Genomic DNA, 17,853 nt, shown 5'->3' on the forward strand with positions numbered 1-17,853 from the left:
GCCAATATGTACAACTGTGCACGTAAGATGTGATAAATCTATCTGGAACAGAATACCGGCACATCCAAACTGCTCTGTTTGCAGAGCCAAAGGACAGTTTAATTCTCACTGAGATGACGTGGGGGAGTAGGAATAAGGATTGACTTAGCCAGGACCGGTTTGGCTCAATGGATAGAGCGTCGGCTTGGGGACTGAGGGGTCCCGGGTTCGATTCCGGTCAAGGGCATGTACCTTGGTTGCGGGCATATCCCCAGTGGAGGGTGTGCAAGAGGCAGCTGATTGATGACTCTCTCTCATCAATGTTTCTAACTCTCTATCTCTCTCCCTTCCTCTCTGTATAAAATCAATAAAATATATATATCTATATATCTATATATCTATATATCTATATCTATATCTATATCTATATATATATATATATAAAGGATTGACTTAGTCATCGTAAAAAATAAACGGGTACCATATCTATCGGAGTCAATGAATGAACTTTCCCAAGTGACTTATTTCCGTTTTTCCCATCTTGATGCCTGGCTTCTGCACGGTGAGCTCAACAAGGAACTGAATGAGGACCTGGTTGTTAACGGAGAGCATTTCACCACACTGACCATCCATCCCATAGGATCTCACGTGTACACTTGGCAGAGAGTTCACTGACAGGTATAACCCCATATGACTATGAACCAGGAGGTAAGTGCTCTGCCTGGCCGGCGTAGCTCAGTGGTTGAACAGCAACCTACAAACCAGGAGGTCATGATTCCATTTCCGGTCAGGGCACATTCCCAGCTTGCAAGCCTTATTATTAGTAAGGGGCATGCAGGAGGCAGCCAATCAATGATTCTTTCGTCTCTATCTCTATCCCTTCCTCTCTTAAATCATATATATATTTTTTAAGAGTAAGTGCTCTGATACCCCTTCTTCCATCCTAATTCCTGCCTCTTTGTGCATGTCTAAGTCTTGAGTCACCAGATGATTCCAGATTTCCCAGGTTAGAGGCAGCATTTTCTAATCCAGTCAGCAGAATGTTGCAAGGCTTCAGTCACTGTCCTACAGGCATGTGATCTTTCTTGGCCTGGATAATTAGACAGTGTGAGAACAGCTATGGAAAGGACATACCTACCCACATACACAAGTTGCCAAGTAATTTTAGAAAAATCACAGCCTTTCTAAAGTAACTAGCAGAGCCTATAACCACAGAGAAAGGACTAGATAACCACATTCTCTAATAAAAAGCACGGTTATGATTTATATGCTCCAGGTTAATAAACAATATGGTGTACAGTGTAAGAGCACTGGCATTGAGTGGACCTGGCTTCAAATTCTTGCTCTGTCACCTACAACATAGTTTACAAGTCCTGGGAGCCTCAATTTTCAAATCTGGAAAATGGATCTGTGTTGAGGTGTGCATGAGACATGGACATTAAAATATGAGCTCTGTACCTGGCACGTGAGAATTATCCAGTAAATTGTAGCTATCATTATTTTATTTCAGCATCTTTGGTTTTAAGGCAATGTGGTTTCTACATATTTTCCTAATAAGTGCAAATAAAAGCTCCATGGCAGAGGTGTTTTTACTCCCCTTTGGCAGATTAGAAGTCCTGAAGCAGCTCAGAGACTTGATTAACTACCCCAAGATCTCCTCACCAGCAGATGTGCTCTGCTGACCCTCCCCATTCCTTTGTGCTCTGGTTGAGTCTTTAACTGGCATTTCAGCTCACTTCTCAGAGGAGCGCCACTTTTCCTCTGGCAAAGAAGAGGACAGGGAACTCCATGGCTCATAAAGGAAAACCAGTTCTTAAAGGTCAGCAGCCAGGTGAAGGTTGGCAACCCCATTTGGCCTCACGTGTTGTTCTTTTACTCAACAGGCCTCATAGACAGAGCCATGCAAAGGCGGAAACAGGACTCCCATTGGGATCTCCCAGGCCCTGCTAATGGGGCCAGAAGGACCTTAGTTATAAGCAGTGACAGATTCTAATGAGGCTGATTCTAATGGGGTCTCGTCCCATGGATACACTGGCCATAGTCACTCAGTGGTCCACCATGGAGTCACAGGGCCACACGAGGTGACAGGGGTGTGGGAGAGTAGGGAGCTTATGAACCAGAGATCTGCTCATGCCCAGCCCTCTTCCTCTACTACCACAGTCAGGCAGGGACAGATTCCTATTCCACCCACATCTAGAATGGGTTGTGCTGACACCCAGCTCCCCCAGAGAAGTAAAGTAGCCTGAGGAGCCCAGGTGACTAAGAACCAAGAGCCAGGGAAACTTAGGAAAGAGATTTTACCCTTTTAAGCCTCAGTTTCATCATCTGTATAATAGGGAGAATAATCCCTATCTCTTAGTTGATGGGAGGGACAAATTAGCTAGAGCAGTGGTCGGCAAACTCATTAGTCAACAGAGCCAAATATCAACAGCACAACGATTGAAATTCCTTTTGAGGGCCAACTTTTTTAAACTTAAACTTCTTCTAATGCCACTTCTTCAAAATAGACTCGCCCAGGCCGTGGATTTTGTGGAAGAGCCACACTCTAGGGGCCAAAGAGCTGCATGTGGCTCAGGAGCCACAGTTTGCTGACCATAGAGCTAGTGGATATAAGCACATGCCTGAGAAGGAGCAGCAGCTCAAACCAGTGTTATTTCTGAAAATTCTACAGTCTGTCCTTTTCTTCCTAACTCTCATTGCAAGATGGTTTTGTAAAGAATCATGTGAACTCCACTTATTTTGCCTAGCTATGGAGGAAGGAGATTGTCGGCGCTGCTTCTCTCCCTCACAGTAGGCACTTAGGATATGGTCATTAGGTTGAACTGAATCAAGAATGGGGTGAGACATATAAGAGTTCAGAAAAAGCAGAGCTCGCTATATCCTAGGCAATTCATTCAGTTAATTATTCATGCATTCATTCATAAATAAATGTAACAAATATATTCTGAGCACTGTTTGTATAGCAGGTCCTATATATTATGCTAGAGATAGAGATGGTCCCTACCATGGAGGAATTTAGACTTTCATGGGAGGGTCAGATTCTTAATAGAATGATTGTGTGTATGTGTGTGTGTGTGTGTGTGTGTGTGTGTGTGTGAGAGAGAGAGAGAGAGAGAGAGAGAGAGAGAGAGAGAGAGAGAGAGAGAGAGAGAGAGAGAGAGAGTGTGTCCTAGGGAAGAAGGTGGGTAGGATGCCTAATAACCTGGGCAGGGACTACAGGCGAAGCTCTCTTGGGAGAAGTGAAAGTCCATGAATTTAAGAGATGATGTGCAAAGATGCAAAGTAATAAAAATTTAAAAACATGCCTGTAGTGAAATGTAAGAAATCCCATGGGCCTCGGGTAAAAATATGGGTATGTGCTGGATGGCGGAATAAGAAAAAGACAAGAAAGAAGTAAGTTAGGCAAGGATTTGGTTATGTTGTCTGGTGCCAAGTTAAAAAGTCTAAACCTTTTACCCAAACTCTACAGAGGAAGTGATAGTTTTAAGCAAGAGAGTGACTGTACTGGATTTCACTTTAAAAAGACACGTGTGATGGGGATGGAAAGCAGGTGATCAGAATCCAGGAGGCTGGCATGGCAATCACTGCAGGGGTCCGGTGGAAGAGGGGGATGAGGGAGGAGAAGCTGAACCAAGGCCAGGTGCAGAAGGAAGGATGCCTGACAGGGATGGACCTTTGTTTTGGGCATTGAAAGATGAACTGAATCAATAAAAGAGAGGACAGAGGTCCCTTAATTCAATTCCTTCATTGCATTTACTCAGGCAAAACTTGGGGACCATCTTCTGGTCTCTTTCTCTCACAAGTGTCTCAGCCCATCACTGAGTAATGTCAGCGCTACTTATAAAATATATCACAATCCCATCCCTTCTCACAACCCTCATTTCCACTATTGTGGTCCAGCCCACCGTTTCCCTCACCGTGATAAACACAACACCCTCCAAACTGGGTTCCTTGTATGTGTTCTCTCCCTCAATAGTCTTTTCTCATCCACAGTCATAGTGATTCATTTAAAATGTAAGTCACGTCCCATTACTCCACTGTCTGCATTTGCAATGGCTTCTCATTTCATCCTGAGTAATACCTAAAGTCTTTCCATTGTCTATAAATTTCTACGTGACCTATTCCCTTACTACCTCAGATTGTAAAGAAATACATTTTTGTTTACTTGTTTACTGCCTGCTCCCCTTACATACTGACTGTAAGCCCCCAAATCATGGAGACTTAGCTTATTCACTGCTGTATAGCCAGCTCTTAAAACAATGCCTGATGCATTGGCAATGTTCAATAAATCTTGCTAAATATATGAGTGAATATGAGAATGAAAAAAATCCCCAATCATCCCTAGGTTTCAGCAGAATATTATCTCTGCATCCCTTTCCATGTCAGTGAGTTACTGAGGCAGAGCTCTGCTTTCTCTGCCCCCCATCAGATGGACACTAGACTCAATTACGTGACAGTGTCAGGAAAACACTCCGTGGGCTTCTTGGAGAGAGAATATACAAATAAGAAGTTCGTATGCTATTAGCATTATTACTACTCGAAGCTGTTGCTTCTTTGACGACAAAGCTTCTGGTTGTTGCTATGATCCTCTTTTCCTCATTTCTAGTTTTTTTCTCTAATCCCTCCCCTTTGCCCTGTTTTGTGGACATGTTATGAAACATCACAAGGAAAATGTCATTCATTGTCATCCCTATCCACCACAACAAACCTCTGCAGAATCTCCCCTCCCAGCCCCACTTGGAGGGATTAGGAGAGAAACTGAGAGTAACACCCTTCTGAAAAGGAGAAGCTCTGGACTCAGGCTGCTGGGCTTACAATTCTGGTTCAGTCCCCTAGTGAGTAACCTCTCAGCTCCGTTCCTCACTGATAAAATGGGGATGTCATTTATGCCTTTCTTGTAGCAATGCTGTGAGGATTAAAAATGTAATACATACAGCCATTGTCACTCAGCAGTTAGAGCACTGACTTGTGTACCAAAGGGTTGAGGGATCAATTTCTGATCAAGGACAGGTACCTGGGTTGCAGGTTCGATTTCCAGGCTCAGATGGGGCTCGTGCAGGAGGCAGCCAATAGATGTGTCTCCCTCATGTTGATGTTTCTCTCTCTGTCTCTCTCCCCCAGCTGTGTCCCTGTCTTCCACTCTCCCTAAAAATCAGTGGAAATATATCCTTGGGTGAGAATTAACACAAAAAAAGTAATAAATACAATTATATAATACAAATAAGTCTAAGTTAAAATAGATATAAATATACTAAACTAAGTGAGCACAGTCCCTCTCATAAGGAAGAGCTGAATACACAGCATCTGCTGTGGTTTCTGGCTCCGCGGCCTTGGGCCATGCCGCTGGTCTTCTCGCTGGGCTGACCACCTCCTGCTGCACACGTGTTTTCTCTTTCCAGAGGATGTCAAGATGGAGCACATCATTCAATAAGTGTTTACTAACTGCATATCACATTCACAGAAACGTATACAAGTACTTCATGTGTGTATAGCAACATGTATCTTCTCAAAGTAAACACACCATGTGCTGCCACCTAGCTCAAGAAACAGAACATCACCAATAATTCCAGAAACATCCATGATCTCCCATCAGTCACTTCCCCATTTATCCCCCCCAAAGGGTAATGTTCTCTGGATTCTAAAACAATGTATTTGTTTTCCCTGGCTTTGTCCTGTATGGGAATGGAATCGTACTGCACATGCTCATTTGTGTCTGGCTTCTTTTATCAACGTGATCTCCATGAGATTCATCCCTATTATTGCTCAAAAGGATATTTATTCAGTTCTCATTTCTGTGGTGTAGCCCCTCATGTGAATGTGTGACAACCTATGTATCCGTTTTTTTAATGTGGGCGTCTGGGGGTATTCCATTTGGAAATTCTGAATAAAGTGGCAATGAATATTCATGTCTTTTGGTGAACATAGGTAACCTTTCTACTGAGCAAATTCTTAGAAGTTGTAACTGCTGGGTCAGATGCTGAGGGCAGGCTGAGTTTTTAGTAAACACCACGAAAGAGTTTTCCAAAGTTGTTGAACTCACTTATCACCATCACCCTCCCACCCCACTCCCGGCAATGCTTGTAAGTTCCCGGATCCGCACTGTGGCTCCTCGGTATTGTCATATTTCTTCATTTGAGCTAGACTGACTGCTGGGTTATGACATTTAATTGTGGTGCTAATTCACATTTTCTGAGGACTAGGAAAGTTAATTACCTTTGCGAATGTTTACTTGCCACTTTGATATTCTTGTTTGTGAAGTGCCTGTTCAGATCTTTTACTCATTTTCTTGTCTTGCTGGATTGTCTGTCTTTTTCTTATTGGTTTTAGGAGTTATTTATATGTTTTGCACAAGAGTTCTCCCGCAGACACATATATCACAGACATTTCCTTCCACTCGGTAGCTTGCATTTTCATTCTATGAATAGCAGCTTTGGGTGAACAGAAATTCTTAATTTCAATGTAGTCCGATCTATCAACCTTTCTCTTCTACCTAGTGCTTTTAATACTCTGCCGAGTAAGTGTCAGACTGCCGAGGAGTCCTGAGATGAGAGTCTTCTGTCTTATATTTAAGAAGCTTTTTCCTTTCACCTTCCAGCGCCAGAAGATTATTCTCCCTCAGATACCACTTTTCCCCTATGATTCCTCTATTTAGACAGACAGAATGAATTACTCTCCTTTCTGGGTCTCCATAATGGTATGCATTACTTTTATTATCTCTATTATATTTCACCTTGAATCATATATATTTTCCTGTCCGTCCTCCCTCTCTCATCCCCACACTCCATTCCCTCAAATTATCTGAATTCTTCACGGTCTTTTTTACTGAATCCTGGCCATGACGCCTTCTAAGTAACTCTAAAATTGGTCTCTTTTCCTCCACCCCAACTGCTCCCTTCATATCTAAATGGGTGACCTCTCATCAAAAACACTGCACCAGCCTCTAACCAGTCCCCGACCTGTATCCCACCTTCTCTAATTAACAGGCCACTCAAAAGCTAGCGTGGATTTCCAGAATATCAGCCTCTCATGCTGCTTTCTTTGCAAAAACCCTGCCATGGTGCCCGGTGCTTTCAACAGTGTTCACCTCATTCATGTGCTGCTGAGGCCTTCCCGGATTTGAAGGATCCCTTTGTCTTTCTCAGCGCTTGGGTCTCAGCTTTACTCTCTAGGACTTTTCTAGTTCCTGGAATAACCTTCATAAAGACTCCTCCGTCTGCTCCATATCCACGACCTTGTCCTCCTTTCCTCTTTGAGATCTCCTCCTCCCGCATCTCTTTTAGCAAGAAAACGTTCCTGACACCCACATAAGTTAAGTCCCCATACAAACTGCTACCATAAAGCACTCATATTTCCCCCCATTGTAAAGCATTATGCCTAATTCTGTTTAAGTCCATCTTTTCTGATGGAGAGTATATTTCCTTGGGGTAGAAATTGTGTCTTGTTACTCCTGTATCCTTGTGCCTAGCTCAATGCCAATATAGTTCATACACACACACACACACACACACACACACACACACACACATATATATATATATGGTAGGGCAAAAGTAGTTGTATAGTTGTTGGTATGAAAAATAAATATGATAATAAATAGTGCAAGAATAAACTGTTTCACATCCTCATAACTTTAAACTTACTTTTCCTCCACCCTCTATACAGTACAATTGAAATGAACCGATTTGTTCTCAGATGCCCATGGTCTAACATTAAATGTGGCACATAGCCAGTTTAAAGAAAAGTCTTCATGAAACCCTAGTCAGTATTGAAAAGGCCTTAAAGACCACTCGCTTCAGACCTCCAACCCAATGGAATGCTGATTAAATAATCTCTATAATGTTCCTACCAAATATCTTTTACTTATAACTCGGAGCCAACACACACTTGAGCAGGCCACTCTAGGTTCAGCATGAATGTGCATTAGAAGATCTATTTTAAACTGAATTTGAACTGAGATCTATTTTATCTCTGTTAAAAGCTTGGGTCCTTGGACTTTCCGGTCAGTAGATTGGGCTTAGTCCATTTTATCCATGTTAATGAATTTGACCATCTTTTCTTTAAGAAAAACCTTTAGGTATCTACAGACAAGACCTTTTGTTCAAAGTCAACCTTCTTCAGCTATTTATCATAAGACACCCTCCTTCTGGCACACTGTGGTTTCTTATATCCCCCTTGAAGTGTGAAGTGCAGACTTGAATCCAATGCTTCAGGTGTGTTTCCATCAATCAAGAATAGGACAAAACTGTCACCTCCTTTTTTGTGGATAATATATTTCTAATAATGTAACCAATGGCAGACCTGGGTTTTGGGGGACTGAAACTTATAGATAAACATAATTCAAAATTAGATATGAAAGTGAATATTTAGAAAGAGAAAAGATGATGATTTAGAAGGTGAGGGAACCCTGGACTTCAAGCTTCATTAGATTTATGTTAAATCAGCCTTGAAATGTCCATATGACCTAATAACTTCCTAGTAACATCCTGTGAATACCTCCTAAATTTATCCCAATGCTAACTCACAGGTCGCTCCGCCTCTCATGTGCACAGCAGGGTGATCAATGCAGACTGAAGCCAAACTCCCTGGGTTCAAACTCTGCTGGCACTTCAAGGTCGCTGTAGCTATCACAGGAACTGACATCGCAGGCACACCTAGGTGAGTTCTGACCTTCTTATCAGGCATTGCCAAACCCATCTGTCTACTCTTTACTGAAGGAGGTAGGGTTATTCCTCTTTATTTGAGGATATGTTTTGTTCTAACACTCAACTACTTTCTTGGCCTAAATTTCCCTGAAACTTTTCATTCATTGCATCTCAGTGACACTCCCAAGCCCTCCCTGAACCATTTTCCAACCATCTTCTCTAACAAGAGCATGCATCAAAGAGTTGCCAAGGAACCAGAATATAAAAGTCATACCAAGCCCTGCTTAGCTCAATCTGCCAATCTCAACTCAACTTTCCTCCCACTGACATTCAGAATCACCTTACTAAGAAGGTCATATTTTGAGTCTGCTCAAAGTTAAAGCATGTCACTTCTTTTCCTGACTATAAAGTTAATACATAATCACCTTAGAAAAGTTAGAAAAGGAGCTGGAAGCCCAAAATAGATAATATATAACCTAATCATCCAGTGGTAACTTCTTTTAATATCTCAGAGTATTTTCTAACAATATTGTTTTTTCCCCTTATTCTTTTACATTATCATGCCATACATTTAATCGGAAACCATCCATTTTTAAATTAATATTATGTCCAATCATTGTCACATACACTTGGAAATACCTTATAAACAATGTTTTAGCACCTGCCTCATATAATGTTGTATAAAACAGAACCATCTGTATTTAAAAACTTGTCAGTTTCCCCTACAATCTCCTCTCCTCTTTATGATGAATTAATAAGGGTGAAATTACTATTTTAAAGACTATATTATTATAAAGTCATGAGTATACATGGAAACATCTAACAAACCTGATATAGAATATATATTAAATGAATACAAATAGCAACAAATTAATCCCTAGGATTTTTCCATTCTCACTGCAATGCCAAAGAGCACTGTCTCTATATCCCAGGCAGTACTGAGTGATCGCATTTGTCAGCTCCGCTACAAGCACATACACATGCACAGATACATGTGTGCAGGAATATACTTAAGACCAGCATTGATGAACAAACAATGAAAAAAATTACTAGAACCAAAAACTCAAACTGTCCTATAGCTCTTAGAATTCAAATAATGCCTGCCAAAATACATTGAAAAATCAAACACCATAACATATGAAATACAGCCGATATGATATGAAAGTTTAATATATATTATATCTAGAGCATCTATAAATAACACTGTTTAGACGTTTTCATCAAAATAATCAGATAAAGCTCGAATTTCCATACTTGGTATCTGAAAATTAATTAATAACCACGAGTTTAATGTCCTGTCCATGTTAAATTTTTAAAGGACTTTACATCACAAAGCCTCAGTTTTTATTGTTTTCCTGTCTTTCATCTTCTTCACTCTCCCCACACAGCCTGCCTTCCCCAGGCATCCTCTCCCTCCACCCTCTGGTCCCACCATGGCCACCAGCACCTACCTTGAAGGTGAAGTTTGCTCTCGGTGCTTTGCAGAAGGACAGAACTCACAGAGTCCAGATTGTCATAGCTGTTACAGCCCAGGGGCCCAGTGCGTGTCTCTGTGACCTGGAGTGGACATCAAGGGTGACAGACGTGAGACATATCCCCTTGTATGCAAGGTCAGGCCCCCGCAGAGCAAAGCCGACAGAGAAAATCCCGGGCCACAAGCCCATGGCTGCTTCCTGAGCACCTTGCCTGTGCCAAGGGTCATGCCTGCTGTCACCAAGTGGAGGACAAGAAGGCAGGCCAGTCCAGCAGACAGGCTGAGGCAGAATGCACAGGCTCTGTCCGTGGTTCGCCACAGAGTCCCTCTAAGTAATATAGGAGCTATTAAGTGAAAGCTGTACATTTCAAAAGCATGGCCTTTAGAATCAGGAGCACCAGTGTTAGATCCTGGCTGGTCCACTTATGACCTGACTTCTCTAACCTGTCAATCCTTCCCAGGAAGGTGGCAAGATCAGATGTGATGGATGCAAGTGCCTAGTAATAGGGCATGCATTCAAATATGGGCATCTAATTGCCAAAAGTCTCTAGGAATTGTAATACATGCATATGCATTATTATCAGGTGAGAACAAATTATCCCCACTTAAAAATAAACTCAGCAAGGAGCACCATCAACACCACAGCAAAACCAAATGCCCGGTGCTTTGGTGGTGCAATTCCAAAACACTGTCCTAGAATAGCTGAGTGGTGGACCATGGGGGACCAGCTACTCAGAAAGATAACCTTGGAATAGGAACGATTTAGAGGATAAAAGAGGCTTTGTCATCCTTTAGCCTTCACTTCCCATCATGTAACACGGGCATTTGTAGAAATGCTTTGCGATTTGCACCCAACTATAAAGCCAACCTTGGCTGCTGCAGGAAGTGATGACTGGGGAAACATCCTCAGGGACCTCCCAATGCCAGCTCTGCACCTGCCAGCTGTGGGAAGCTGGATCTGGAACTTCCTTTCCTAACCCCCGGCATCCCCATCTATTATACAAAATGTCACTAACACTCTCACCCACCTCAGTAGGTGAAGGGATCATATTTTTTTAAAAATATATTTTTATTGATTTTTGTACAGAGAGGAAGGGAAAGAGATAGAGAGCTAGAAACATCGATGAGAGAGAGTCATCGATCAGCTGCCTCTTGCACACCCCTACCGGGGATATGCCCGCAACCAAGGTACATGCCCTTGACCGGAATTGAACCCGGGACCTCTCAGTCCCCAAGCCAACACTCTATCCACTGAACCAAACCGGTTTCGGCGGGATCATATTTTTGAAGTGCCTAACACTTAGGAAACAATAAATAAATGGAGGACCATTCGCTTTGGGATTTTGACAAATCATGAATTCTTTTTTTTTTTTTTATAATATAGTTATTAGAACATAGCTGTTATCTAGTGAGAGTCAAAACTATCAATTCGTTTTGCTAGAGATGCCCAGGGAAAGGAAACCATGGGGAAAACTTCCCCACCCAGGTCGGCCATGTGTCTTTCAGCTGGCGGGGTCTCGAAAGAATGTCAGGAAAAGTCAAGACCCCAGGTGAGTGGGAAGACAGGGCCTCTGCAGGAAGGGCTCTTGGAGTGGGCTGAGATTTCTCTGAGAAAGTGCTCCGGCTGCACTTCCTGGATGCACAGCAGAGGATTAGCCTGTGACAGTGCTTTGATTTCTCAATTCGGCCCCTTCCAGTGGGGAGAGAACCATCTGATGATAATAAAAACCAGGCCTTTGCTTCACTCTGACTCTGAAGGCTTCATCAAGATCCGCCTCTCTGTGCCAAGTTCCCAAACCACATAATCCCCCCAGTACAGGAGATTCTTGGATAACTGGCTCTTTGTTTGTTGAACTGATTTATTTCTCTCCTTCCTAGCTTCTCCTCTTCAGTAACTCTCTCCCGCCACATTTTCTCTCGCCTTTCACAATTTCTGATTCCTCTGCCTGGGTCTCCCCTATACTGTTCCCTGTCCTCCTACACACACATACACTTTTTTCCTAGGGACATCATAGAAAGTCTTAATATCAGACTATGTCTGCATTTTATTCAGGGGAAAAGTTAGACTGAAGATTGAGAAGTACAAGGCAGGTATAATCTGATTTTAAAAATTTGAAAGGCAAAAAAATCTGCATTGAAACTCTCAGAATTGATTAATTATATTAAAAAGGTCCTCCCTTATTCTCTTCGTAAAGGAAAACCCTGAATTTATTGCACTTAAAATGGAATCTGTTTTTATTTTTATTTTTATTTTACATTCCTGTGTAGTAAGGCACTGAATTTAAAGTCTACAGCTGCTCTATTTAGTGTGGCCATTAAAATTAATTAAAATGAAATAAACGTACACATTTAGTTCCTCTGTAGCTACATTTCAAGGGCTCCCTGACCCCTGATGACTAGAGGCTATTGTCTTGGCCACCACAGACACTGGGAATTCCCATCATCTTGGAAAGTTCTATTGGCTAATGCTGGTGTAGATGAGCATCATGTAGATGAGCCTGACAGATTGCCTGTCTTTGAAAATAAAGTTTTATTGGCAAGCAGCCACACCCATTTATTCACATATTGTCTATGGCTAATTTTTGTGTAATAGCAGCAGAATTGAATTGCAGTAACTGAGACCATATGACCAGCAAAACTTTCCATATTTATTAGCTGGCTGGCCCTTTATAGAAAATAGTCAGTAACTCCTGGTCTAGAGACTAGAGTTCTAGTCCCTGTTAAGGTGCTCTCTATCTGTGAATCCATGAGCAAATGTCTTTAACCCTTGAATCACAACTTTTCCATCTCTAATATAGGGGTGAGGAATAAAAAAGATAAGTGTTGAAGAAATTACTGTAATTCAGTAGCTCTGAGTCCTTAGAAAATAATCTACCCATTGTTGCCTCAGTTTCCTCTTTAAGACAGAGCCTGAAAATCATCCATACAGGAGAACTTTGAGAATGAATGACAATATTGTTGCTAATTATGCTATGGCCATAGCCAGGGCTGCCCCAGTGAATTAGTATGGATGGTCACCCTAATGACAATCCTCATGCACTTGACCACATCAATGAGGGTGAATCCAGAAATTGAATCTGCCCATCAACTCTCAGAACACCTTGGCTGCAGTGCTATTGTCTAAGGAACCTGCCACCCAGCCCACCTCAGGCTGTACCTTGATTGCGCCAGTTGATATCTGGATCTCATGGAGCCTCCTCATGGTGCCATCACGGTCCACAAAGTATGACGATGCAAGCTGGTGCAGAGCTTCAACACTTTGAGTAGCATTCCCTGACTTCCTGTCGAGGCGACTTTTGTCCATGTACATGGTCAAGGCCTCCTCCCCTGCACAGAAAGGAAAGAAGCTCAGGCAGCCCTTCTAGCCTTGGGGTGGGAGGCACAGCTCTGGGGTGTGAAGGCTGAAAAGACCCTCAAGCCTCCCACTGGTTTTGCCCAAATTTCCTTCTGCCAATGAAAATCAAGAGCACAAAGAAAGAGAAATAGACCAAGGTGGCTTTGAGCACCAAGCTCCATTAAGACAAAGATCACAGAAAAATTCTTAGTCATCAAGTCCAACCCCTACTAATCCACTTCGTATTTCTCAGCAGCAGCATCTCATGACTCACTTTCTCTCTCTGAGGTTCAGTCTCTTCTGTAAATTGATGAATTTTCCATAGATGTCCCCTTTCCATTCCTTTCTCCTCATTCTGTCTTCCTCATCATCATCCAGTCCCTCCTTTTCCTTTTCTCTTCTCTCCCCTCACCTCTTCCCTCCTTCCCTTTCTCTCTTTCTCTTTCTGCTACCCCTTCCTAGATGGACAGATGGCTGGATGGCTGGAAGAGTGGATAGCCAAAGAGATAGATATATAATAGTTGGAAGACAGATAGATAGATAGATAGATGATAGATAGATATGAACGGGATAGAAAAAAATGTGCTTGTTATAGAGAAAAATCTAAACTGTGAGCTCTGTGAAGTCAGACACTGTCTATATTAGCCACTTCTTTATCCCTGTACAAAGCCCAGTGCTCAGCATATAGTAGATAGTAGTAAATGATTAATATTTTTTCCTTAACTACCTACACATACCAGGCACTGTAATTCTCAGTGCAGTGGGGAAGAGGCTACATCCCAGTAAGAAGGTTCACCCACATCAAAATTCCTCTCAGGGTTTCCCAGGCCTCGACTTAAGTTCAGAATAGGACATTCCTGTCTGCAGTTTCCCATGAAGCCCTCCTGGTTATCAAAGAGGACATGATCTTGCATCCTTTGAAAAGCATTGCAACCTGAATAGGTTTGGTTTAAAAATTACTTTAGATGCAATAGACTTAGAGTTCAGGATGGTAGATGGCGGCCTGGGGGGGGGGGGCGGGGGGGGGGGGGGGAGACAGACTCGGTGCTTCTCCTGGTCAGAAGAAGAGCAGATGCTCTGTTATCATCTGAAGGCTAAATGGATGGGTATATGGATGGGTGGGTAGATGATTGGCTGAGTAGAAGAACAGATAGATGGGTGTAAAGGTAAGTGATTAAATTAAGGGAATATGCTGGAAGGTAGAGGCAAGCGGCAGAGGAAATAAGTATTCCAAGGGTCAGCTCAGGTTCTAAGGGCCTGTGAGAGAGGAGGTGAAATCAGCCTGGTCCCTCTGGACTGAAGACTGGCAGCAGCAAACTCTAGATCAAGAGGGGTTAATGGGCTTCTCACTACATTATTAAGACTTAATTCCTTGTTTATTAAGAGACTGTCCTGTTTGGAGTTGCTTTCCCATTAGGGCATTGCTGCAAATTGCCTCTTCACCTCACAGAAGCCTTTCCTAGGCGTCTGTCCTCAGGGGGGCCCTGCCTCCCTCTCTGCAGCCCAATTTGTCGACTTGCTGAGGGGAACAAAGTGGACTCAGCCACATGGGTAGGGGGAGCTGAGGTGGGAGCTGACCATCTAGCCTTTTCAGTCAATAGGGGCTACAACTTCAATAGGAGGGTGAGGTCTGAACTATACTAGCAGCCTCTGGGCACCCCTCATCCTTCCCTTCAGAACCCCTGTGACTTTATTCTCAGCCTTCCTCTTAGCCAAGGAGAGATGTCCCACAATGCAAGGTGTGAAATGAGTAGACACACAAACATACACACAAGTACAAAAACGTGAACCCTGGCACATTAAAAAAAATCATGCACTTGTGTGTACATTGCACGTGTGCATGTGCAAACTCACATATACCTACATGTGGACATTGCATCCACAAGTCCAATAATGAGCTTGTGTGCAGGTAGGTCCACATACGGGCTGACTTATATCCAAACGCAGGTAGGCATGTGCACACATCTGTCTATGTGTGCTGCAAGCTTATCGTGGGCATCACACAGTTACCCAGGCTCCAAGAGGCTTCCTTTGGGCCAAAATCTGATCTTTTGAAGAACTAAGGGAAACCGGTATTCCTATGAGTCACCCTACACCCCCAAAACTTCCCTTCACCACCTTCTGTAAGAAAATCACTCATGCCAAGCATTTGGGGAGTTTAATAGATCTCAGCAAAAAACTGAGGATACCATGGATATGTCTTAGTTGTCAGCCCTCCCAGAGCCTCCACTTCTTCTTTCTCACTCCCTTCCTTCCATTCTCCCCTCCCTCAGAGCCATACACATGCATTCCTTGTCCCACACGTGACAGTTTACGGATCACAGCTATTGTCAGAGTATGCCCTAAGGAACTGACACCTCAAACAGCTTATCAAAGCATTTCTCCTAAACGGATAGAGAGTTATGCTCAGGAAAAATTACAGTGAATAAAATTTTCTACAACTCCTATATTTAGACAGGAAAACTCATATCTGGACAGAAAAATGACTTGTTCAATGTCTCCCATTCACCGAGTGATTGGTACCTTAGCCCACTAAATGATAACAAGTATAATATCAACAATAACTATACCAACAACAATAGCAACAATTGGTTATGTACAAAAAAAATGTATTAAGTGCACTTCCGAGGCATCCTTTTCTTTAATCCTCACAATCTAAATTAAGCGAGTCCTATAGCTATCTCTAGTTATACAAGGGGAAGACTAGTTAGAGGGAGAGTAACTTGCCAAGGGGACACAGACCTGGTGAGGAGCAAGTGGCAGGGTGGGAACCAGGCAATCACACCCCAGAGCTTGCACTTTCATTCATTACAACTTACCACCTCCTTTTCCTCCCTCCTCATGAGGAGGCCCTTAAGAGATATTTTCCCATGAATGAATGAATGAAGTGATGGTGTGAGAAAGACTCCACAGGATTCCTAGTGCCTTGTGTTCAATCAACAGTCAATCTTTCCCTTCCCCCTGCCCACTCCTCCCCGTGGAAGGAACATCTAGGGCCCGCTGTCCAACACCCAAACTCACTCCAAAGCTTTGCATATTTTAAAATGTTGTGTTATAGAAACAGAAGAGGAGCAAGGCTCTGTGAATAATTCACCTCCTCGCCTTGGAAAATTAAAAATATATTTCACCACAAAAGAAAGGTCTGTCATTGGGTTTCCAGAGACTCAGACAGAACACAGCCCCTAATGGAAGAACTGAATTGGTAGCAAAAATTTTATTTTTCAGGTAAAATGGGAAGTAGGGGAAATTTAAAAAAAAAAAAAAAGAGGGCTGCAGGTTAATGCAACACTCAGTGGAGAAGTGATTTCATTTTCACTTTACAAGAGAATAGAATTTATACTCCATGATTTAACATTCATAGTCAGACTTCACCTGATCCCTGACTAGCAACAAGAAACAAATCTATGCCACTAGGTTGTTTTGGGGAGTGGGTGGGCTGGTGGATGAATTATCAATGCATGACTGGTGTTGGGCCAAAAACTAGTGCAGGCTTTGTGGACTGAAAGCCCTAAATTAAAAGCTAAGGGTTAATTTTCTGGTTCTGTTTAAATGTATTGAATTAAAAGAAGAAGAAGAAAAAAAAAGAAAGAAACAGCTTTGTCACTAGCCAGATTCTTCTAAATCTCAGCCTCTTAACCTATAAAATACAGATAATTTGACTTAACGTGCAGTTTTGGAGGACGAAAGATAATATACAATGTGTGGTATGGACATATACTCAATATTAGTAGCTATTCAATATTACTGTAAGAATGAATGAATTTGCCAAACCAATCCACGTTCCTCACATCACCAACTTTCTAATTTGATCTTCCTCAAAATGCAACTGCCTGCTCAGCCTAGAAAGTTTCCCTCCTCCCCTCCACCTGGTCAGCTCCTGTCCACCTGACAGCCACTTTGCTCCCTGCCTGTGTATGAACCACAGTGGCCCATGGTGCCCACCCCTCCGCTGAAGGAGAAGACATCTAGGATCCTGAGTAGCTGCCATACGCCCTATCCAAAGGCCACTGAGCAGCTCTGAGAAGTGGGCATGGTCACTTCCCACCAAAGGGTTTTCTCAGACTTCAGTGGATACAGACACTGTGGTGGAAGAAAACCTATGACCAAGGGATGGCAGTGTAGAACATAAAATGATGCAGGCAAGACCCATGAGCATCTTAATGCAGTGGTCTCTACCATCTCCCTTTTTTGCATTTCTTTGCTGCCTTTTATCCTCCCTTCTTCTCCTTATATCCTAAAGACTTATTGGACTTGGGAGGGATGGGCAAGGCTGAGCAGGGTGGAGCAGCCCATAGAAGACACCAATGATATCCCCTTTGTGAAACTGAACCTCAAGCTATGAGTCTCTCAAGCAGACTTAAATTAACAAAGGCAATTCTCCAAGCAACACCTGCATTGTAATTATTTCCCCAGATAAGACTACA

General features: G+C 42.7%; 1 protein-coding gene across 1 annotated transcript in view; it reads right to left on the reverse strand.

Moving 5' to 3' along the window:
- Positions 1–17,853, reverse strand: part of BRINP1 (BMP/retinoic acid inducible neural specific 1) — a 147,198-nt gene that overhangs the window by 43,801 nt on the left and 85,544 nt on the right. Inside the window, exons 4-5 of the mRNA XM_036432824.2 lie at positions 13,253–13,422; positions 10,073–10,178 (exon numbers count right to left, since the gene is read on the reverse strand). Coding sequence (XP_036288717.1) covers positions 10,073–10,178; positions 13,253–13,422 — 276 coding nt within the window. The remainder of the gene's footprint in view (positions 1–10,072; positions 10,179–13,252; positions 13,423–17,853) is intronic.

Source organism: Pipistrellus kuhlii, unplaced genomic scaffold, assembly GCF_014108245.1.
Source record: "Pipistrellus kuhlii isolate mPipKuh1 unplaced genomic scaffold, mPipKuh1.p scaffold_m20_p_12, whole genome shotgun sequence".
NCBI lineage: Eukaryota > Metazoa > Chordata > Mammalia > Chiroptera > Vespertilionidae > Pipistrellus > Pipistrellus kuhlii.